General features: G+C 36.2%; 1 protein-coding gene, 2 non-coding genes and 1 pseudogene across 3 annotated transcripts; 1 reads left to right on the plus strand and 3 right to left on the minus strand.

Moving 5' to 3' along the window:
• Positions 1-1,559: 1,559 nt before the first annotated feature.
• LOC141831834 (hydroxyacylglutathione hydrolase cytoplasmic) lies at positions 1,560-4,817 on the minus strand. The gene is given in 8 exon segments (XM_074719235.1): positions 1,560-1,938; positions 2,640-2,788; positions 2,791-2,815; positions 3,211-3,324; positions 3,407-3,482; positions 4,162-4,323; positions 4,480-4,602; positions 4,686-4,817. Coding segments are annotated over 8 exon segments (771 nt in total). The 5' UTR covers positions 4,733-4,817; the 3' UTR covers positions 1,560-1,863.
• Positions 4,818-8,747: 3,930 nt separating this feature from the next.
• TRNAI-AAU (transfer RNA isoleucine (anticodon AAU)) lies at positions 8,748-8,821 on the minus strand. Its single transcript has one exon. It is a non-coding gene; the product is annotated as a tRNA-Ile (tRNA).
• A 188-nt stretch (positions 8,822-9,009) lies between these two features.
• On the minus strand, positions 9,010-9,083 carry TRNAI-AAU (transfer RNA isoleucine (anticodon AAU)). Its single transcript has one exon. It is a non-coding gene; the product is annotated as a tRNA-Ile (tRNA).
• A 1,365-nt stretch (positions 9,084-10,448) lies between these two features.
• Positions 10,449-14,040, plus strand: LOC141831606 (uncharacterized; annotated as a pseudogene).
• Positions 14,041-23,990: the final 9,950 nt, after the last annotated feature.

Genomic DNA, 23,990 nt, shown 5'->3' on the forward strand with positions numbered 1-23,990 from the left:
AATAGTTGGACTCGGTTGGCGTACCATAATTTCATAGTTTTAGTGGAATAGCTACTGTTCTTCTTTCGGCCATTTCCTGTATCAGACCCCCACACATGCTCGTGCATTCTTTGCTTCTCTTTCGACAGTTTCAAAGTTTTTGAGCTCTGTTTTCTTCTCTTCACATGCATGCAAACTCCATGTAAACTAATACCTAACATTTAAAAAATAAAGAATAGTTTAAGAACAGGTCAGTCAGTATTGGCTGCTCAAATCAAACACTTTTTTTGTTGTTGTTGTTCTTCAGACTGCTTTTATTTTCAGTTTCATTTCATTTCATTGCTTTGTTATATAGTAATATAGTAATAGTGAACTGTTCTGATGAAGGTGAAGAACATTTGACAGCCAGTCAAAGTTCAAGCAAGGAATCATTGGATTTACAAAGAAAGGAGACGAAAGGACAGCTCTTGCTTAATGAATCTCGAAAGCAGTCTTGTCCTTGAAGATTTAGTTTTTATTCAGTAAAGAAGAAGAAAAAGGTAAGATTGTGATCTTGGGATAGCTTAGAAGGGAGTTACTTTTTCATGCCTTGGGAGAGCAGTAGGAAGAACAGTTGCAGGGCTCTCGAGGATCCATCACAAGTCTGTCATGGTGATAGGGTTCAGGTTCATGCACTTGGACCTTATTCGTAGGTATGTGCTTGTCCTTTTGTACGTTGCACCATAAACCTCTCTCTTCTCTTCTCTTCAATTTTGTTTTTATGCTTGGAAACAAAGAGAAATAGAGTTTTGAAATTGTCGAATATATTCCAAACTTTTCGATCACATTATTTTATTTAAAATATTTGTTTGTTATGGTTTTGATACGTATAGAAATGCTGTCATGTTGTCTCACATGTTAGCTATTTTATCGATATTCACCTATCAATCCATTTTAGTGAGTCGAATCTACTAAATTAACGACTACCTTATGCATTAAATAATGTAAGAATAAATATCACATTTTTGTCTTTTTGTTATGGATAAACATGCTGCAATTTGTTTATTAAGAAAATTCAAAACCAAATTAAAATTTTAAAATTTAAAATCATGTGCAAAGTACAATATGATCCGACTTTATACAAATTTTCCACCGACTATTTCATACGAATATAATTGATCAGTATGAAAAAGTATTCATTATCTATTCCTTAAAATTATCAAATGAACCTATTGAACTGTTCTACTTTTATCATTTTCTAATCCAAATATAATTTTAAAACGTTTACACTAGAGCAAAAATATTAAATTTTAATACAAATTATTTTAAATTTTGCATAGCAGACGGACTAGAAATCAAATCCAAAAGAACGCTTAGACTAGAGCAACAATATTAGATATGATTTGAACTATAATGCAGTAAAATATAACTTAATTTCAAATATGATTAACAAACATAAATTTTGTTTTAAAAAAAGTAAACTTATGAAGCAACGAGGCAGTTCATAAGATGCCAATATGCAGCAACGTTCTTGACTAATTATTTTCCCAAAATGAATTAAGGCTTGCACTAGTGCCTAACCATCAACACATCATCCAACAAAGGCAATGATTTCATCATAATAAATTTGTGAGCTCTAAAGTATACAAAACTATTAGATAAAACAACATTATCAGAGTCTACTTAAACTAAAACTACTAGACAATTTATGGCATGCACATATTTTCTCATGTCGAGTGTTCCAATTAACTATTAACTGCACTGGAGTTCATAGTTACAAGCTGAAAGCTAAACATGGTTCATTATTATTACACAAAAGTGAGACATGTTATTTTCATCCACACAACATGAGCCATTTTAACAACAAACTCAAACACCTATTAAAAGATTAGCCAAACCTCCTTTTCACCCTCTCCACGCGTCTTTCATTGACCTGAGTTTCATCAAGGCCTCAACTGGAGAATTGCAGGCTACTTTAGCCTGCAAAACATACAAATTTACTCTACAAATCAACGATGTAAATTGTTAAGGAAACACTCACTGAACATTATGTGAGTTTCCAACAATTTGAGTGCATTGCACCTGACGCAGCACCAAAGAACAATAATTCTTGTGCAAAATATTCAAATAGCACTAAATGCTTTAAGATTTTTAGAATCGAAATGAGAGAGAGAGAGGGAGAGAGAGAGAGACTGCCATCTCATACACCACTTGAATGTAAATTACTTCCCTTGAAGGCTGAACACGAATTAACAACATTGTGAAACACTAACATCTCACGCCAATATGCATTGAACAGATGGATCAGATAAATAACTTAAATAACAAATACTATTTTAGAATTTTATCAAGGGATGACTTCATATTCCTGTGTAGATTACTATTGCACTAGGGATTGCAACAAATGCTATAATTGCGATAATTTTGCTTAAATATATACTTTTGGGGGTTGATTTGCATTTTCTGCTCGTTGAGAGTACTGATTCAATCACTCCACTTAAGAAGATTAACTTTAAATCACTGTGAAAAGATGTTACTATGCAAATTGACTAAATCAGTATTCAGCTCAATCAAGAGAGTTATCTCAGCTATGCCAAACGCCATCTAAAGAGCAGAACATATAGCCATCATAAAGCCACCTATGACAAACAAAAAGTACGTAAAATAAGAGTGAGCGGAACCTGTATCTCTGGTAAGTCAACTCGCATGAATGGATTAGTTTGGAATTCTTCCTCAAGTGTTGAAGGAATTGTAGGTTGGTTTAACTGCCGTTGACTTTTAGCCCAAGAAAGCTTATCTAATACCCTTTGATTGTCTGGTTCAACAGTGATGCAAATTGGAGGTTCTTCACAGTGTACTGTAGAGATAGCAATTTTAACTCCAGTGGGATAAAATCCAGGAACAAATAAATTATAGAAAAAAAAACCCCTACAAAATAGGAAAGTAAAAGTTGCAAAAGGCTAAGAATCAAACAAATTATATGCATGTTTGAGGATATCCTTCTGTCCGTCATGAGGCATCCCAAACAATTGCTGTTTAAGCATGCTCAAGAATTCAGATTAGTCTATTCATAGCTTCATTTTCAGCCTCATTTTGCAAACTAACATAGTTCATGGACCTATGTAGTATTGCTTCAATTCTTCCAAGTCAAACTAATGATGCTGAATGCAAAGTAGAATCTAACTTCTTATCACCTCAAATCTTTGACGAAAAGGAATTCATCTAAGAAATTGGGATTAGGAAATACCATACCTCATGACCACAATAAACACGAGTAGGCCTTGGTAGTGAACCCAATGTGAGACACAGAGATTGATACATCTGTTCTGCAGTGCCTTCAAAGAACTTTCCGCAACCAGCAATAAACTGGGAACAAGAGGAAGCAAAGAATGTTCGCTTATCAAGAGTGAAATGCATCACAGAACAAAGAACATAGTACCAGACTCACCAGTGTATCCCCAGTAAAGACAGCTGGATTTTCCCCTTTGTCAGTCACATAATAACTTATATGACCTTTAGTATGGCTGACAAACCAGATCAAGAGCAATAGAAACCAAGAGGTAAATCATGCAACACAACGAGTATATAATGTTATTTTGCTTGATAACAGAAGTGTAATTCTGTGCAATCTAATGATAATCAACTTAATTAGTATGAGCATTATTTTTGACAATAATAAATGGCACTTCCTCATATCGAAGAGCATATTATAATCATCTTTCACTCTCATAAAGGATAACAAAAGCATTGCATAGTGCAAATTGATGTGGAAACCAAATAATTATTTCCACCCATAGCTTTGGTCACATAAGATCAACCCAACAAAAGGAAATCAGACAGTAAGATACAGATTTATCTTCCTATAAATACATTAGAAAACTGTAAGCAGAATTTACATCTTTCTATCCCACAATCACCTTGGTATGCTCTAAAACATATGCATTGTGGCATTTACTAATCGATCGCGGAATCCTTTTTTTTTCTTTTCCTTCAGTGGATGGATAAGCACTAAACATTTTCATAAAGTTAACTATTATGCAGTAATATGTCGATCCAGGATCATGAGCAAAATATAACAGTCCACTAACCAAGAATCATATAGCAAGTGTTGCCCATAAAAAATCTATGATAGTAAGATGCAAAATTATCAGAAATTATAAGAGTTCACACTGAAAAAGATATACAACTAAAGGAGCTATATACCATGGTGTATGGAGAGCAACTATTTCGATGTCTGACCCAAGAGCCAACTTATCCCTGTTCTGCAAAGTATCCGTGCAACCTCGTACAGCATCTTTTGATCCACCATACACCTTGATCCCCGGCACCAACTCCTTCATCTTCTCATTCCCCCCGGCATGATCCCTACATCACATTTCATCAGAAATCAGACAACAAATTCGAGATACAGCAAACATTACAGATTCCCACAATAGGCTAAACATTAGCTAAAAATAAATCCTTTTGTCCCAAAATAGTAGGAAACAATCCAAGAGGTAAAAGAGAAGGGTTCGGACAAACCAGTGATGGTGAGTGGTGAGCACAAACTTGAGGTCGGCACCGATCTGCTTGGCCTCCCATAAAACCTTTTCGGGTTCAACGGGGTCGACGGCCGCCGCCTCCCCGGAAGTCTCGTTCACGATTCTGGAAACGCAGATCGACAAAGGGAAAGGAATGAAGATTAGAAGCGATCTAGGGATTTGAAGGGGGGAGGGGAGATGGCTCACATGTAGGCGTAGTTATCTTCCAAGCAGTTGACGTGAACCACCTTCATCGCCGCTCTTGGCTGTGCCGCCGCCTTCTCCGTCGATGGCGAGGAGGCGAAACTGGAGAAGCGAGTGAAGAAAAGAAGATGATAAAGGGGGCATTTGCCGACCGCTTCGATCAAATAAAGGACACATTATTGACACGTATTAAAGTTTTTTTTTTTTAAATAACTTATCTATAAAAGTTTTTTAAAAAAAAACTATAAAGTGCTGAATTAAATTAAAAAGAAATTTTAAATAAATTTTTTACATTATATTTGTTTTCAATTTAATGAACAAAATATATAGTTAGTGGTTTTATTTTGTAAACTATTTTTTGTTGGATATTGAGGCGTTAATAAACCAATACGATTTTGTAAAAAAAGCATGGTGATATCAATTGATGAAAGTCAAAATTGATTTCAAAATCGAAATCTATGTTTCACATAGATAGATCTAGATTATTAATTTGCTCAAAATCGATTAAAAATGAATGAAAAATTAATTATTCAAAGTTAATCAAAAATAATATTATTTGTTAATTAATGTTATATACATGGGGATTAGTCTCACATTGAAAAAATTCGATGGGCTTCCCTTCTTTTGTAATGTTGTTGTGTTAATAGAGTTAACATAAAAACTCATGTGCTCTTTTTTCACAGGCGAGCAGATGCTCACACCTATGAGCTGCCCGCCGTGCACGCACAATGGGCGCTTTGTTAACGCACTTTGCACTTCGCACGTACGCGTCATCGCGAGGAGCATTGAGGAGCTTAAATTTATCTTCTAGAAGACGTGGCAGTGCCTACGTGACATGAAGAGATAATTGGACTGCTGACTAGGCGAACAAATGACAACTGTTAATCAAAGAGGTATGATGAATTGCATGTGATGCGATCTGGAGCGTTGAATCGCAAAGAGTCGCGATCTGACCGCTAGTGATGAGACTTGATATGAAGTATTAGATCGAATGAATCATTGGATTCAGATTTGATGGCTGATGACAAAAGGGGATCTGAATGGTTATAACCCCAGATCTGATGGATAAGTTGATGGATGACATTAAAAAAGTTATCTGAAGGGTTACAACCTTCCAGATCAAATGACCCAGATCGATCCTACCTCTTCCCTTTTTATAAATAGATCCCTCCAGATGCTGGAAAAAATCTACCAAAATGTTTATTGGTCTCGGAATTTGAAGTGTTACTATTCTGAGACATCATCATTATATTTTGAGAAATGAATTATTGCTATCCGTAAGTACCTGTAGCGGAGCAATATCGTTTTATGAAGATAGTATTGAACACTAGCCGACGATCCGATATCAATTTGCATCCTCCCGGGCAGCCGCCGATTAAATATTTTTAAATTATATAACTAACTTTTTTATGTCCATTAAAATTCTAGAAAACAAAATATTTTTTAAAAAATGGTAAATTCTTATTATTAAGCAAATAATATATTTTATCATTATTTTTTCTTTAAAAATACTATATGATTATGCCTTTGCACTTAGCATGGATTTGTACATTTTTGATTATTTTTTAATGACATGTCACAGCTTGACTCATGCATTAATTTTCATCGCTAATGAAAGAAGATTTTGATGTCAAAAGAGGAATTAATTATGTAGTAAATTTCTGGGCATAATAATCAATTCAATCATGTTTCAAAAGTAAAGCAAAGAAAAATCGACCCAATCAATAAGTTGGGAACAACAATTTTATATTAATAATTTATGATTAAATTGTGATTGTGTTCATCTTTATCTTGTTCCGTTAATGTCAAGTGCCATATATATGTCTGTGTTTTTACCACTTTAGTAGGGTAGAAGTCGAATTTTAATGATGAAATTAAAATTTTAGGAGGCCAAATGGTGAATATAAACTTGAGGGATGTTTCTACAAAATCCATTGAAATTATAGGAATAAATTAACATTTCCCTTTGACACAGAAGTTGATAAAAATAATACCACATCGTTTAAATGAAATATATTATTTTTTTTCATCCACAGAAATATACATCGGCAAGAAGACGCCGATAGGAATATTTGATAAAGTATGGACCAAATAGTAAAACTTGAATCCTATATTAAATTCCCCCGATCCACAAGAGAAGTTGCTCCGATAAATTTCAACAAACCGGTCCATCAAAAAAATAAATCTTTTGAACTGCGACTCATTATTAATCCTCGTTTCTTATGTAAAAAATGAAATCCCCACTTCAAAAAACCATCTATGATATTATTAATCCTCATACCAACTAAGTCAATAAATCAACAATAATGTATTCTTATATGCCTGTAAAATTTAAATATAATAACTATATGATAAAATGAAATATTATATCTGAAGAATTCGAAGGGAAGGTAAAGTTAACCAGACTAGTTTTATAAAAAAAATTAAGATCGCGGACGTAATTATGATATAAAAGGCTCACTTGTGAATTGTGATATAAGGATTATATTAAAAGAAAAATCTAAAATTTTATTAGATAATTTTATGATTTTGATTCCACACTTTTACATTATTAGCGTGATGCTGTAACCAACTGAATGAATAACCTAATGATATTATTTTCACATAAAATATATAATATTTAATATATAGTAAATATATTATAAAATGAAAAAAAAATCAAATGGTTTATGTAAGTTTAGAATCAACTTTGGTGTTATTAACATAACACTCTAACAGGGCAATGAAATTATTTTTGCATAAATATTTAATATATAGTAAATATAGAATAAAACGGGAAAAAAAATAATGGCATGTATACGCAGGTTTTGAACCTGTGAATAGACCCCGACCACGGGCCGGGTCCAGCCCGGACCCAGCCCGGGTCAACGGGCCAGGTGGCCTGTTGACTCGGTTAGCCGGGTTGAATCGGAACTAGCCCGGGTCAACGGGCCAGGTGGGCCGGTTCCGGTTCAAGTGGTGTGAAATCGGCGGCCCGTCGATTAACCAGCGGTTCACAAAAATCAGTCGACTGATCGACCACATCAATCGATTAAGGGCAAAATCAGTCGACTGATCAGAAAAGTCAGTCGACTAGATTTTGAATTCTGACAAAAATCAAGTATGATTTCAGCAATTCAGTAGCCGTTTTTTTGGTTTGACTAAATCAGTCGACTGGGATGGTAAATTCCCCGAAGTGCATTTTTTTTAATAAATTTTAAAATTTTTAATATAATAATCTCGAACCGTCGCGAACCGTGAACCGGCGGTTCTGAACTGTGAATCGTAACCGTCTTGGACAGTTAAGGTTAAGGGTCGATCTGTCATGAACCGTCGAACCGTCAGTTCTGAACCGTGATCGAGTCTATCTGTGATCGTCAGGTGCAAACGCTCTAGTCAACTGAGCTAAAACACGTATAAGACTATTATCGTATAAACCTATAATATTTAATATATATTAAAATACGATAAAACGAAAAAGGAATTTGAATGGCCTATGCACATTCAGAACCGGCGAGGCAGTATACCAACGATATGATTTTCGCATATATCGGTAATATTTAATATATAATAAAATACGATAAACCCAAAAAAAAAAAAAAAAAGAAATCGAATGGCGTAGGTTTCAAATTTGCGATTAGTAGCACAACACTCTCACCAACATATATATTATATTTAATATTTAACAAAAATTAGCGATTAGTAGCACAACACTCTCACCAATATATATATTATATTTAATATTTAACAAAAATTAGCGATTAGTAGCACAACACTCTCACCAATATATATATTATATTTAATATTTAATATTTAACAAAATACGATAGAACTAAAAACGAATTTACACAGGCCATGCAGGTTTAACCAAGTGAACAAATAAACCAGAATTTTAGTCTTCGGATATATATTATATATTTAATATCTATTAAAATCCGATAACAAATCGCATGGCCCATGGAGGTTTCGAACCTGCGACCTTTCCGTTATTACTCTAACCAACTGAGCTAATAGGCCAGCGGTGATATTTTCGCATATATATATTTTATGTTTAATATGTATTAAAATACGATAACACAAAACAATTGGCCCATGCAGGTTTCAAACCTGCGACCTTCGCGTTATTAGCACGACGCTCTAACCAACTGAGCTAATAGGCCAGCGGTGATATTTTCGCATATATATATTTTATGTTTAATATGTATTAAAATACGATAACACAAAACAATTGGCCCATGCAGGTTTCAAAACCTTCGCGTTCCAACTGAGCTAATAGGCCAGCGGTGATATTTTCGCATATATATATTTTATGTTTAATATGTATTAAAATACGATAACACAAAAAAATTGGCCCATGCAGGTTTCGAACCTGCGACCTTCGCATTATTAGTACGACGCTCTAACCAACTGAGCTAATAGGCCAGCAGTGATATTTTCGCATATATATATTTTATGTTTAATATGTATTAAAATACGATAACACAAAAAAATTGGCCCATGCAGGTTTCGAACACGACGCTCTAACCAACTGAGCTAATAGGCCAATGATGTTATTCTCATATCTCTATTATATTTAATAATAATTAAAATACATAAAACCAAAAATGAATTCAAATAGCCCCTGCAGATTTCGAATCTGCGACCTTCGCGTTGCGACCATTGTTATATGATGCATAAAAGTTTCTTTAATCTTTTTTATAAAACGTTTGAAACAAGATCCACTCAACTTTAAAAAGAAATAAAAAAATTAAATAATTTGATGAATTATAGAAGGATGTAAGTTGGAACCAGTTTCAACGATAAATCATCATGTTGACCTAGTAAACTTAAATTATAATATCCAAATTAAAAAACTAGTTGAATAGCTTCTCGTAGTCAATTCTCTACGAATACAAGTCAAAACTTTACTTTGTTTTCTAAAATTTTGTTTTCCCCAAAACAATTAGATTTTTGATATTTTAAATTTTGAGGGAAGTTTTTAGTAAAAAAGATGATAAAAAAACAAAAAACAAAATATCTTTGCATGGTCAAGAAAGTTAAATTTATTAATTGACCCGTTACTGTATCACGATCACGACGTTTCAATTTCATAATTAAATCTTTTTAAAAAATGGACTCTACGCGCTGAGCCGCCACGTGTGTTGCTGGCGGTGGCTGGCAGACCCGCGGACGACAGCTTGGTCGATTTCACGTCTACAGCTGACTGCTACGTGTTCAGCCACATAGGCGGTCACATGCGTGCATTCAGACACGTCGTCAAACTTAATTTTAAATATTAATTTCTTATTATTTTTAAAAAATAATTTCATCGAGTCGCGTGAACAAAACCCGTTTTAGCCGTTAATCTGGACTGCTAACTAATTAATTAATGGTTTAGATTATTAATTAAGCACTCAGCTCTCGTCTCCACCTGGAAGAAGTCCACGTCACGTGTAGGTTCCGCAACTCGGTGGGACCCATAGAATTTTTGTGGTGCGTGGCAGCTGTCCTGCCGACGCGTGGACGCGGTCGCCGGCGCCCTAGCTCCATCCGTTTGATCCACGCGTCCGACCACACGCACGCGATTAGAGTTTTTAAAGAATTAATTTAATTTAATTTAATTTAATTTAATTTTTATCAAATAATTATTAGCTTAATTGCTAATGCGAGTATTCAGACACGGATCGCACTGTAGACTTTACCTGGTCAAAGAGGCCGCGGAGGCGGAGCAGTGGAAGTGGAAGTGGAAATGGTCGCGCTTATATATACGCTTACGGCTCGCCTTCCTCCTCCACCTCAACGGCTCAACCTCACTAGCGCTGCCCCTTCTTCAGATCCCGTCTCAGGTAGCAGACAGGAGGAGGGCCAAGGAACGAGAAGAGTTTGGGATTAACTGCCGCGAAAAGCCTCCGATCTCTGAGGTATGTGCACAGAGTCTTGAATTTCGGCTCGCTGCTTAGGGTGTTATTTTCTAGAAGCGATTGCTGTTTTTTAGGTCTGGATGGACGGAGATGGTTTTTGTGGAAGGAATAGTGAATTGGTGGAAGGGAAATAAAGGATAATTCTTCAAATTGGCTTTTACATTTCAGAAGTACTACTTGTTTTTTTTTTGTGTGCTAATTAATGATCGGAGTAGGTGTTTCATGCATTGCTTGTCCGATTGTTTTTTTTTTTTTTTTGTTTCCTTCGACTTCTAGGGTTTGTGTTCTGTCACATGTGACTGGAGCCGGTTTCTGGTGGTTTCCGTCCAATTTCTTTAATGTTTTGGAAAGGTAAAAATTAGTTTCTTTAGGAGGGTTTTGAATGAGTTTTGTCAATTTCTGGTCTTTGGGCCTTGAATTTGTGGCAGTTGTCCTTTTTTTTAAATGTCTGTTCCCATTTCTGCTTCTTAGCCACATGGTGAAACTTTTCTCACTTTATTCTCAGTTTTAATTTTCCTGATTAAGTACACGTTTAGGTTTCCCAGCTTTTATAATTTTGTAGACACTGGCTAGAACTTCACATTTGGATTCTCTCTCTTTACTCCTCTTTAAAAATAGGAGGTTTCATTTTGTCTATTGTTTTCTGATTTGTTGCTTGCAAATTTTACCGACAATAGCCTTTTGCTATCCCATGTTTTATGTTCATTTGCAGTCAAAGCATTGTGTTCTATTAATTGTAACAAGCTAGTTGTCTGATTGACTTGTTTTATAAACTGTGGCAACCTAATTGTCTTTGTGTTCTCAATTAATTCTGTTAATGTATTTCCACTGTTATATGAAACCATAATTGGACTTATTGCATGCAATAGGTTGCCGCTGTTTGTTTGGAAAACGGAAGAAAGCTACACCATGTGAAAGATTCTAAGAGTTTATATGGGGATCCAAAAGTGAAGCTTGGAGCCATCTGACTTTTGGCAATCAAATTTAGTAACTGATTCGTATGAGATAGGCACCCTGCAGAAGACCCCTGAAGTCTTTACTTGTAACTGGTTTTGTTATCAGACATGGCTAGCAAAAGCACAATTCCTGGAGTGCGGTTCGTAAGATGCCCAAGATGCAGGAAGGTTCTTGCTGAAATTGCTAGTGTTCCTGTATACCAGTGCGGTGAATGTGGTGCCACTCTTCGAGGTAAGATTCTGTGTTGATCACATTGTTTACTTATAATTTTTCTCTTCGCTTGTAGTTATCCTAATGGATTGTTAATTTTTGTTCTTTGCAGCAAAACATTATAGTTCTACCAATCAGAACAGCAATGTCACTGCACCAGAGATTACAGTTTCTGCATCCAGTGGAGCACGGAGTGCAGGATATCTGGATCCACAATTGTCTAAAGCAGCAGATGCTTCGAGCAGTTTTTCAAATAAAGGAGATGAACATGCAGAAGGTTGCCTCAAGGAGAGACAAATGGAGCTAGAAGATAGTTTCTTCAACGCGAGAGGTATGGACATGCAGAATTCTAGTCCTACTCCTGTCGATGTGAGAAATGACAGGTCATCAGATGACAAGGAGAACAACAATTTCTCCAAAGCGAAAGGCATGGATTTGCATAGCTCTAGTCCTATTCCTACTGATGTCACAAATGTTGGATCACTGGAAGACAAGGAGAAAACCAGCAATCATTATGATGAACGTGGTAATGTTTCGAAAATGCCCATTGCAAATGCATTTGATGCCAATCTTTCTTCTGCCAATGATAGAAGCAACATTGGCACTCCTCGTAAACATGTGCCAATGTCCAGAAGAACTTTTAGACAGAGAAATGTGCAGAATTCAGTAGATACTACTGCACACAAAGAAGAGAGTGTTAAAGAAATGCAAGTGGTAACTCAAATTCAAGCTCAAGAAGTTTCACAAGAGCCATCAATAGAGAAGCCAGCTGCTTTTGATACATTTGATTCACATGCAAATGAGTTTTCTCCAAAGGAAAAAGATGATTTAGTGAAAAACCTCTCTTTTGTCTCTGAGGATTTCCATTCAGTTCAGAACTGGAAGGAACCAGAAAATCATGTGCATTCAAATCTAGTGGAGGTTCCTAAAGGCTCAGACGACGATCAAAATGGTAGCATGGCAGTTGATGCCGATTCGTTTGACATCTCAAGGGCAGCAGAGGTTCCTAAGCTCTCAGTCAACAATCAGCCAGGCAGCAAAGAAGTTGGCTTAAAGTCACTTGCACACATTCAAATGAAGATTCTAAAGAAGGTTGATGGATTGAGAGAGGAAATCAAAGAAATTTTTGATATATCCAATGAGAGCAAGGCACGGCCGCACCTTCGAGACATTCAAGAAGAGGACCATGCTAAGCACATTAAGTCAGGCCTACATCAAGCTCCTCCTAAAGATTCCCACCAAAGAAAGGTGATTCCTCGACCACCAAGGGCCAATGGCATCCTTCACAGTTGTACCATATTCCTCGCAAGAGTTTCCATCATGGAGGGTGCCAGGCGTTCGTGAATCTTCCGTCTCAAAGCCACTGTCACAATGGAATTTGCAGGGCTTGCCACCACGATCACCCTTGCTATGCAACTGTTCATGCTGGTTCCAGTCCCCCACCACGTTCTCACAAGTCTCAGGTTGAGCGTGAGACTGAGAAACCAAACAACAATGATGGAAGACTACAGAAGAAGCAACTTTATCGCCCTGTTTTAGGTGGCTCTCCATTTGTCATCTGCTACAATTGCTTCGAGTTGCTTAGGCTTCCTATGGATTTCTTCATAGTGTGGAGAAGATCTTATAAGCTTCAGTGTGGTGCTTGTTCCAAAGTTCTTACATTTTCTTTTGGAGCTCCAAAACATGGGATTCTCCATTTGTCCGATGAGGCTGAGACACCAACAACCGAGTTGGACATCAATACAGATACTACTTCCAGACATGAGATCTCCGACTTTCCGTCAAATGATAGATCCCCAAGGGAACCAGTTTCTAACTTAGAAGATTATGGATACTCTCTTGGCATCAGCTACTCCGCTGATACCGAAATGCCAGTGAATATTCCAGGTCCATCCACTCTCATTGATAAGAGAAAAAGTAGGCCTAAAACCGGTTCACAACTGCATCAGCTTATGGGCTATGGTTCAGCTAGTGAAATCTTATATCGACACAGTGATAATGATGAAGCATCTGAATTCACAGAGCTGGGCACACCCCACTGTAATACTCCCGAGGAAAGGTTTGTGGAAGATGGAGTGATCAGAAAAGGCTCTTATTATATTTCCGATCCTTCAACCAGTCAGCACTTCCGAAGTTTTGTGGGAAACTGATGAAGAAGACGAATGTGATTTTGTGTAGTATGAGATCATTAGGTGTCCAAAGGGATATAACTTTAGATTATTGTGTACGATCCAATTGTACAGTGCATTGATCAGGCTATTTTTGTATTCATTATAGTTTTTTTAAAATCCATTGCAACTATTCTATTGATATACACATGGGCTTTTTCTGAACAAGTCTTCGGATTCTACTCAAATTCTTGACAAATCCAGTGAACAACTAGTAAATTTAACACACTTTTGTGATTCAGCTTTCATATAAACCAAATGTAAGGAAAAAGGAAGCTGACAACTTTATAGCATCTGAAATTTCATTTAGTTATTGCACCTTCTTCCTCTCCATTTTATTTGTTGCCAAACTTGAGGATTTTCACCTCATGACTACATGAGAAGCAGTAGTTCAATTTGTCAGAAATGAAGATTTTCTGGTCAATGTAAACTGTTCCGGATTGGTTGGACTCAGTCCGAAAAGTCAAGGTCCAGTCCAAGAGGCTAATACGTCAAACAGAAGGTTGATTTGGTCTAGTGCTCCGACCCGGGACCTCAACCCGGTGAATGGATTGAGTCAGGACCAAAAACTCGACCTTTTTGAGAAATTGGTTTCTGTGCAGTAGCCCTCCTTGAGCTCTTAGCCACTCTGCCCATTCCATCCGACTTGACGCAATCTCTTCTTATTCTCCGCCAACCCGAGCTCAACGTGAAGAGATAGCTCAAGTCGAGGTTCGACACCCGACTCGGCGATTAAGCTTAGCTTGGATAGGACAACCGACCTCTCTCTCGAGGTCTGAGTTTATACCCAAGGTGGAGCTCCGACTCCGAGGCTCCACTCGGTCATATTTCGATCCGGTCCCTAGACTATCCCGACTCGAGCCTTACCCCCCAGTATCCTGTTTCACACTCAATCGACTTCGCCTCGCTCCCTCAGCTAGTTGTACTGCCACCCGAAGGACAAAAGTAATCATGTGATATGATGACTAACCTACTCTCCTATTTATGTACCATGATGGCATAGTATGATGATGAATGATACGACTTCTCGTTATTATCGCAATAATGAGACACTTTCCCCACCTGGATGGGACATATTGTTTGACAAGATCTCCTCATAGGTATGTTTTCCTCAATAAGGGACAAGATAGGTTTCCCTTACTCTCTCACCTTCGTCTATATTATCCTCACTCTTTACATATACAAGTACGCCTATAGATATTCTGTCAATTAAGTTCCTCCTCCTTCCTTCTTCCCATACCGGTTCAGAAACTAATTTGATCGTCGAAGTGGTCGAGTCAGGGCATCCCTTATCCTAGTTTTCCACTTGGATCTTTCACTAAACTTCAATTCAATTGAAGTATAAATTTGCCCCTCTCTTGAGTTTAAACTACTATAAATTTGTCCCTATAAATTAGCTGAAAGTGCAAATACAGTCAAACGATCTCCATGCAAGCTTACAAGATGAATTTAATCATAACCATTAACTAGTTGAATTAATAAGTGTTCAAGGTATTCATTTCTTTTGTTGAACTTAAATGTATGCGCAGAAGTTTAATCGATCAAAAGATCAGCGAAATTATCAAAAATAAATGAATAGATAATTTTGTCCAACATACAACATTTGTAATGAATTAGGGAAGGGTGAAGATTAACAGAGTTGCAGAAGAGAGCAAGAGTTTGAATCCTGGCGAAGCCAAGCAATATCCTCCTGCGTCGTGATCAATTATAGTTTCTCGATTTACCTCCTCAGCCGTTAAGATGACGGATTCCACCTTTTGCAGAGGAATAGGGAACATGAAGATTAACAATCTACAAACATTAGTTCTGTGCTAACAAGAAATTAATCAAACTCTGTTACAATATTAACATCCTAAATGAAACTAAAGCAGAGAGGAGAGGAGGGCATTGATCGGCGGCCAACTCCCACCGCCTCGCCTCCTCTTCCATGGCATCGTTGTTGCTGGTTAAAATGCACTTCTTTTCTTTTGATGAGCACTCGTCCAGTGAAGTCGATCGAAGGCATCGCCATTGCTCTTTCTCACCTTGACGTGTCGCTTCTTTCTCACCTTGACGTGTCGCTGCTTTTTGTTGCTGGGCGCTTCCTATGGCTGCTTTTGTGGTTACCGAGGGCCTGGTGCGAGACAACCGCTTTTCCTCATTCTAGACACTCAGTAGCAGGGCAGATCAGCCGTTGAAGGCGTCGGGTGGGGGGATTGCTGCTGCGCCTGGACAAAAGCAGTGGCTGCTCTTGCTCCCGTGTCGTCGGCGGAGGCAGCGCTATTTATAGATGGGAATTGGGAATGAGAGAAGTAATCGGCAACGGCGAACGGAGTAGATCTAGCAACCGAACGATCCAACTATTTTACTAAGTAGAGATTGTTGGTTTTGGTAGATTTCGGAGAGCATGCAAATTGATATGGATCGTCGAGGTTAGTGTTCAATACTATCTCCGTAACGATATTGCTCCGCTACTGATAGCAGCAATTGGTTCTCAAGATACAACGACGACGTCTCAGAATAGTAGCACTTCAAATTCCAAGACCAACGAACTTTCTCGAAGGCTTTTTGGACTCAGTTCAGATGTAGAATATCTATCCAAAAATTTTCGCAACTCAATCATGTATGATGGAGTCATCAAAGATTTGATTTTTTTCTAACTCTGTCTGTAACTCACTAGAGGCTCGGGAAACAAAGAGAAGATATATGCGAACGAAATATCCAGAGCAACAAGAAGGAAAAGGATTGAATAGAGGAACTCCCGAGCATTTGTTAATCTCAGAGATGTCCGTATCAATGGAATGTGTGACTTACAGGATGAGATGAATGCTAAAAGGATGAGTAGAATCAATGACTTCGAGAAAGCGACCCGTTCTACCGTACGGAGAGCAACAAGAAGAAGGAAAAGGATTGAATAGAGGAACTCCCGAGCATTTGTTAATCTTGTTAATCTCAGAGGTGTCCGTATCAATGGAATGGGTGACTTACAAGATGAGATAAATGCTCAAAGGATGAGTAGAATCAATGACTTCGATGATCTTTCCAGCATCTGGAGGGATCTATTTATAGAAAGGGAAGAAGTAGAATACCCTTTGGCGAGTGATTGAAGATCGATCTGCGTCGTTCGATCTGGAGGGTTGTAACCCTTTAGATTGCCCTTTGATCCTATCCATCAGATCTGGAGGGTTGTGCCCTTTAGATCTCCCTTTTATCATCAGCCGTCAGATTTGGATCCAAAGATCTATTCGATCTGACGCTTTAGATCAAGCACTATCACCAACGGTCAGATCATGACTCTTCGCGATCCAACGCTCCAGATCACATTACACCTCTTTGATCAACAGTTGTCATCCGTTCGCCTAGTCAGCAGTCCAGTCATCTCTCCCTGCCCACGTGGATGCCACATAGGTAACCCTTCAGATTGTCATTTGATCCTATCCATCAGATCTGGAGGGTTGTGACCCTCAGATCTCCCTTTTGTCATCAGCAGATTTGGATCTAAAGATCCATTCGATCTGACACTTCAGATCAAACACCATCACCAACGGTTAGATCGTGACTCTTCGCGATCCAATGCTCTAGATCACATTACATGCGATCCATCACACCTCATTACATGAGGTCCATCACACCTCTTTGATTAACGGTTGTCATCCGTTCGCCTAGTCATCTCTCCCTGCCCACGTGGATGACACATAGGCACTACCACGTCACATGCAAATCTGACACGTCACCCAAGTACGACATCCTCTTGAGCATAAATTTAAGCTCCTCACGAGGACGCATACGTGCGAAGTGCAAAGTGCACCAACAAAACGCCCATTGCGCGCGTGGCGTGTGGCGGGCTCACAGGTGCAAGCACCTGCTTGCCCGTGAGAAGAGAGCACATGAGCTATTTGTGTTAACTTATTAACACAGCAACATTAATAAGGAAGGGAAACCCATCGAAATTCTCCGATGTGGGACTATTCCCCATGCATTTCCTTATATAATATTAATTAATAATTAGTGTTATTCTGGGCTAACTTTGAACAATTAATTTCTTATTCACCCTTAATAAGTTTTGAGCAAATTAATAGTTTAGATATATCTACGCGAAACGTAGATTTCGATTTTGAAGTCAATTTTGACTTTCATCGATTGATGACACCACGATTTTTCTACAAAATTATATTGATCCGTTAAGGCCCCAATATCCAACAGAGAGATCTGCTTTCATCTGTTTTAAAAAGGTCGAGGAGTCAGAAGAAAAGCAATACTTAAATATATATTTTTCAGAAACAATAACATTGATTATAGATTAAAAACAACTTGCCAGTTTCTAGATTTTGTTAAACTTCTTTCAGGAAACTTGCAATTTAATTTATTACATATATAAAAAATCAATTTGTCCCTCGACCAAAAAGAATAAGAATTTTTATTAACTGAATAAGTACTTGAATAATTAAAAATATAAATAAAATAAAAATATAATTTAACAAAATATGATTTAACATAAAAATATATAAATAACGATAAGGAACCTGAATAGAAAGTTATTATCCTTGTCCTACAACGTCAACTGCCCGATCCCTGTGGAAGAAGATGAAGCGGAAGCAAGAGGGTGATCTTTCAAGAAAATTAGGATGATAGCGTTGTAACACTTTCTTCAATGAGAAACGAAGGTGAGATGTTAGTTGATCCTAAACCTTTAAGGACCAAACCCTATATATGGAAATTCGATCCGTGATCAGCCCATGGTTAATAATGGAACAAATTGACCTATTCTACATATTTAATTCATATCCGATAATAATGAAATGGACTAATATGGATTTTACATATTTAATCCACATCTAATAATCCGAAACCCGATAAACCTTAGTTAGATGGGTTCAGTTCATATCTGCATATACAATTATAATTAAACCCAGCTTAAGAGATTAAATCCATAAGAGATTAAATCCAATAATCTTTCACTTGGGCTACATGTGATGTGTATATGATATATGATTATAACTTCAGTTGATATCAAACTTTATTATGGGTACAAAAATATCCCTGTAAACAATCTGGTCCATTAATTTCATTGGCATATAGGACTAAAGAGGTCATAACTACTATATATGTCTATAACAAGCCCCAACAATAATCACAATGCCAATGTCATTAATGACATAGATCAATATGTGGATATGTAGTATGGAAATTACATGAAATGTGATCAGTACATGTCAATTTCCAATTAGTCTTGAATGACCCAAAAGGGTCTGATCATATTTGTAAATAATTTATACTAAACTACAACATCAAATCATGATCTAAGCCTTATGATTCCTAAAGAAATCTGTATCATATTTACAAATATCAAATGCTAAACTGCAGTAGTAATTTATGATATTTTATTTCAGAGTGTCAAACAAACATATAAATACTCATTAATCTTTTTAAACTTTAAGTACGTACAAATATCAAAATAAAATATTTATCTTTATTAACAAATATAGAGCAATAAAATATATACAAATCCCACTAGACGAATTCTTCTTCCATAAGAAGAACTCTCATATCCATAACATGTGCATGAAACACCTTAAGCACCAAGCCCTTGGTGAGTGGATCTGCCAATATGAAATCTGTACTGATGTGTTCTATCATCATCTGACGACTCTGAACTCTTTCTTTAACCGCTAGAAACTTAATATCAATATGTTTAAACTTCAACGAACTATAGTTGTTCTCGATATAAAGTTCTGCAACTTTATTATCACAATTAATCCTCAATGACTTATCAATACCATTAATGATACACAGTGCTGTAATATAATTCCGCAGCCAAATATCATGATTGGATGCTTCATAGCATGCTATCAACTTTACCTCCATAGTAGACGTGGCTATTAGTGTTTGCTTGATGCTTTTCCAAGATATGACCCCTCCAACGAGCATGAAAATATAGCATAAAGTGGATCTCCTGCTATTCAAGCATCCAGCAAAATCGGAGTTTGAATATTCAATCACCTCCAGGTGATCTGACCTTCGATATGTGAGCATATGTCGTTTAGTTATTTATAAATATCACATCACTCTCTTTGTCGCTTTCTAGTGTGATGGTCTTGGGTTACTTACATATTTGCCTAACATCTCTACTAAATGTTATATCTGGTCGTGTACATACTTGTGCATATATGAAACTTCCCACAGCTGACGTATAAGGGAGTTGGTCCATCTTTTTTCTTTCAAGTTTAAGCCGTGGACACTGCTGCAGACTGAATATGCCACCCTTAGACACTGCGTGTCACCAGGTGCATAGTTTTGTATGTCATACCTTATAAAAACCTTTTTCAATATAGACATTTTGTGAAAGTCTAAGAATGCCTCTTGAATGATCATGATATATCTGTATGCCTAATACAAACGATGCTTCACCAAGATCTTTCATTTCAAAATGACTAGATAGAAATTATTTGGTTTCATGTAGCATCCCTTTATTATTGCTCACAAGCAATATGTCATTCATATACAGGACAAGTATAACAAACTTGCTCCTACTGAACTTGACATATATGCACTGATCAACAGAGTTTTCTCTAAATCCAAATGAGATAACCACTTGATCAAATTTTAGATACCATTGATGGGACACCTAGTTTAAACCATAAATAGACTTCTTTAATCTGCATACTAGGTATTTTGAATCTCCAGACTTAAAGTTCTCCGATTGCACCATATATAGACTCCTCATTAATGTCTCCATTGAAAAATATAATTTTTACGTCTATCTGATATAATTCCAAATCAAAATGAGATACAAGTACCATGATTACTCTAAGAGCTTTCGTTGACATAGGTGAGAAAGTCTCCTTGTAATTAATGTCTTCCTTTTGAGTGGATCCCTTGGCAACAAGGCGAACCTTATACTTTTTGGCATTGCCTCTTGAATCCTGCTTGATTTTAAATATCCACTTACAGCCAATGGATTTCATAACTTCGAGTAATTCGACAAGTTTTCAAACGTCATTGTCTGCTATAGACTTCAATTCTGCTTGCATGACGTTAATCCACCACTCAGGATTAGGACATTATTTGATTTATTGGAAAAATATAGGATCACTTTCCAATCTAATGTCAAACTTTTCCTCTTGGAGATAAACATAATCATGAGACATCGTGGATCTCCGTTCTCTCGTAGATCGCCATAAATGCACTTGTTTTTGAGGTGGTTGAGGTATTTATTCATCAATATGTCACTTTGAGTGGAGGGATCTTCCAACTGCATTGAAGATGTCATGGAAATATCTTGATTCATTACTTTCACTACATGTGCAATATCTATGATGTGTGATATGGTAATCATACCACTACTTATTTCACTAGTAGTGACCATAGGAGGATTGCTTACACTTTCCTCAAAAATTATTTTCTTAATTTTATCATTCCCACTATTCTCAATGAATTTGGTGTTTCCCATTTTGAAGAAGGATCTATTAGAGGGATTATAAAATTTATATCCTCTAGACTTTCAGAGTAACCCATAAAATTGCAATCACAGTTCTTGAGTCAAGTTTGTTTTCATTAGGCTTGTAATGCCTAATATTAGACTTGTAATGCCTAATATTAGACTTGTAATGCCTAATATTAGACTTTCTACCCGTCCACATCTCGAATGGAGTTTTATTTATTGCTTACTTGGTACTCTGTTAAGTAGGTAAACTACAATCTTAAATACCTCACTCCACAAAGATTCAGGTAAATAAGTGAAAGTCATTATACTTCTTACCATATCTTTTAGGGTATGATTGCGTTGCTTATCTACACCATTCTAATAGCTGAGAGTACTAGACATAGTATACTAAGGCACAATCCCACACTCACAAGATAATTCGCAAAAGATTCTAGACATTGTTTACCTGATCCATTATATCGACCATAATATTCACCTCCACGATCAGATTGGACGACTTTAATTTTCTTACCTAGTTGATTTTCAACTTCGGCTTTGAAAATTTTGAATATGTCTAAAGATTGCGACTTCTCATGAATGAGGTACAAATAGTCGAATCGAGAGTAATTATTTATGAAGCTAATAAAATATGCGTGTTTATTCCAAGATGCCTTAGGAAATGATACACAAATGTCTGTATGTATTAGTTCTAAAACATCACTACAACGACTCACCCTTTTATTTTTTTTATTAGTTGTCTTCCTCTTAACACACTCAATATATACATCAAAGTTTGTCATGTTAAGAGAATCGAGAATTCCATGTGATATTAACTTTTTTAGATGTTGTCTGGATATATGTCCTAAACACCTTTGCTATAATATGGATGAATTCTCATTAGCCAATTTACGTTTTATACTGATACTATGCATAATTACATTGTCAACCATAGGAGTTATGATATTTAATTTATAAAGCTTATCAACCAAGGAATCATTGCCAACTAATACTAAATTATAGAAAACACTAAAATTTTTATTTTCAAATGAACAAGAATATTCTGATTTATGCAAATACGAAATTAAAATTAAATTTCATTGAAAGACGGTATAATAAATATATTTTCTAAATTGAAAAAGATATTAGTTTCTAAACAAAACCTAAAAACACTAATCAACTTGACTTTAGTCTTTCTTTCATTTTCCGTATAGATGTATCTTTCACCATCAAGCGAAAGCCGGTTCTTGAGACAACCTAGTATAGTGACACTTGTATGAGTAGTAACATAGGTATCTATCCATCAAGTGTCAGAGGGTACAATAGTCAAATTAACTTCTGAACTAACAAAGTTGAGAAGTTTATCTTTCTTTACATGCTAATTGACATATTTGAGGTAATTTTTCTTCATATGATTTTTTTTTCTTGCAGAAGTAACAAGTGAATTCCTTATCTTGTTTCTTATGCTCCTTATGGTCAACATTTCCAGAATCTACAGTTTGCTTTACCTTTTTTGTATTATTGATCCTTTTCCGTTTATTGCTCGGATCTCGAGAACCAAATGCTAAGTGAACACTTTTAGGTCTCGGGCCTCAGTCTCTCCTCTTCTTACATGTACTAAGCTATAAGCTCATTTAATGTCCACTTATCCTCTTGAATATTATATGAAATCTTAAAAGTAGTAAACTGTGCAGGCAGAGACATCAAGACGAAATGCACTAACATAGATTCAGACATTTCAAGATTAAGTGTTTTTAGACTTGTGGCGATATTTGACATCTTCATAATGTACTCCTTAATATATTCTTTACCGTTATACCGCATAGTTACCAATTTCGAAAGAAGTGTGGTAGTTTTGACATTTTTATTTATAACAAAATGGTCTGCTAATTAGCTCAGGAAACTTTTAGCATCTTCTCCTTCAGTAATAGCTAGAGCCTTTAATTGGTGCTGATATGAAAAGCTTCATAATACTTATACACATACGATTTGATCGTTTTCAAAATTTGAAATTCATGCCTTTGCTCTATGGTGCTAGCCCTAGTCAGAGATGCAGGGTGATCATATCTCAATGCACAGTTTAAGTTCATGTAGCCCAAGACTACAAGAATGTACTCTTTCCATTTAGCAAAATTAGAACAAGTTAAAATGGAGATGCAATTAAGACTAACAATTACTGATTGCACTGAAATAATAAAAAGAAAAAAAAATAATGTAAACTCACGATTTAATTAATGCCAAGAATATATATATAAGTAATAAAGTATGCAAATAAAGCATATAAATAGACTCTTTATGAGATACTAAGTATAACATTCCATTTTACTCTTTGGACTAAAATGTAATTTGTTAGTGGTACTCTCTAAAAAAACTCAAATTTTAGTTGGTCACACAACGAGTCTTCCTTTGGACCAACCCATTATGTACATAATTCGACACTTTATATAAGTTATATATTGGTTCATAACTTACATCAATCTTAATTAGCCACATAATATGTCTTCCTTTGGGTCAACATATTTTGTGCATGATCTAAAAAAAATAAGTTACCTTGAAATATATCTGATATAAAAATAATTTCCTTTTGGGTCAATTACTTTTAGTATAGATATACGTCTATCGATACAAATGACTAAACCTAATTAATGTGTCTTCCTTTGGACCGACACAATAATTCAATTTAGTAACACATATG

This window comes from Curcuma longa, chromosome 7 (genome assembly GCF_044706935.1).
Source record: "Curcuma longa cultivar G26 ecotype Majalengka, Jawa Barat chromosome 7, ITB_CL_G26_1.1, whole genome shotgun sequence".
NCBI classification, from domain to species: Eukaryota; Viridiplantae; Streptophyta; class Magnoliopsida; order Zingiberales; family Zingiberaceae; genus Curcuma; species Curcuma longa.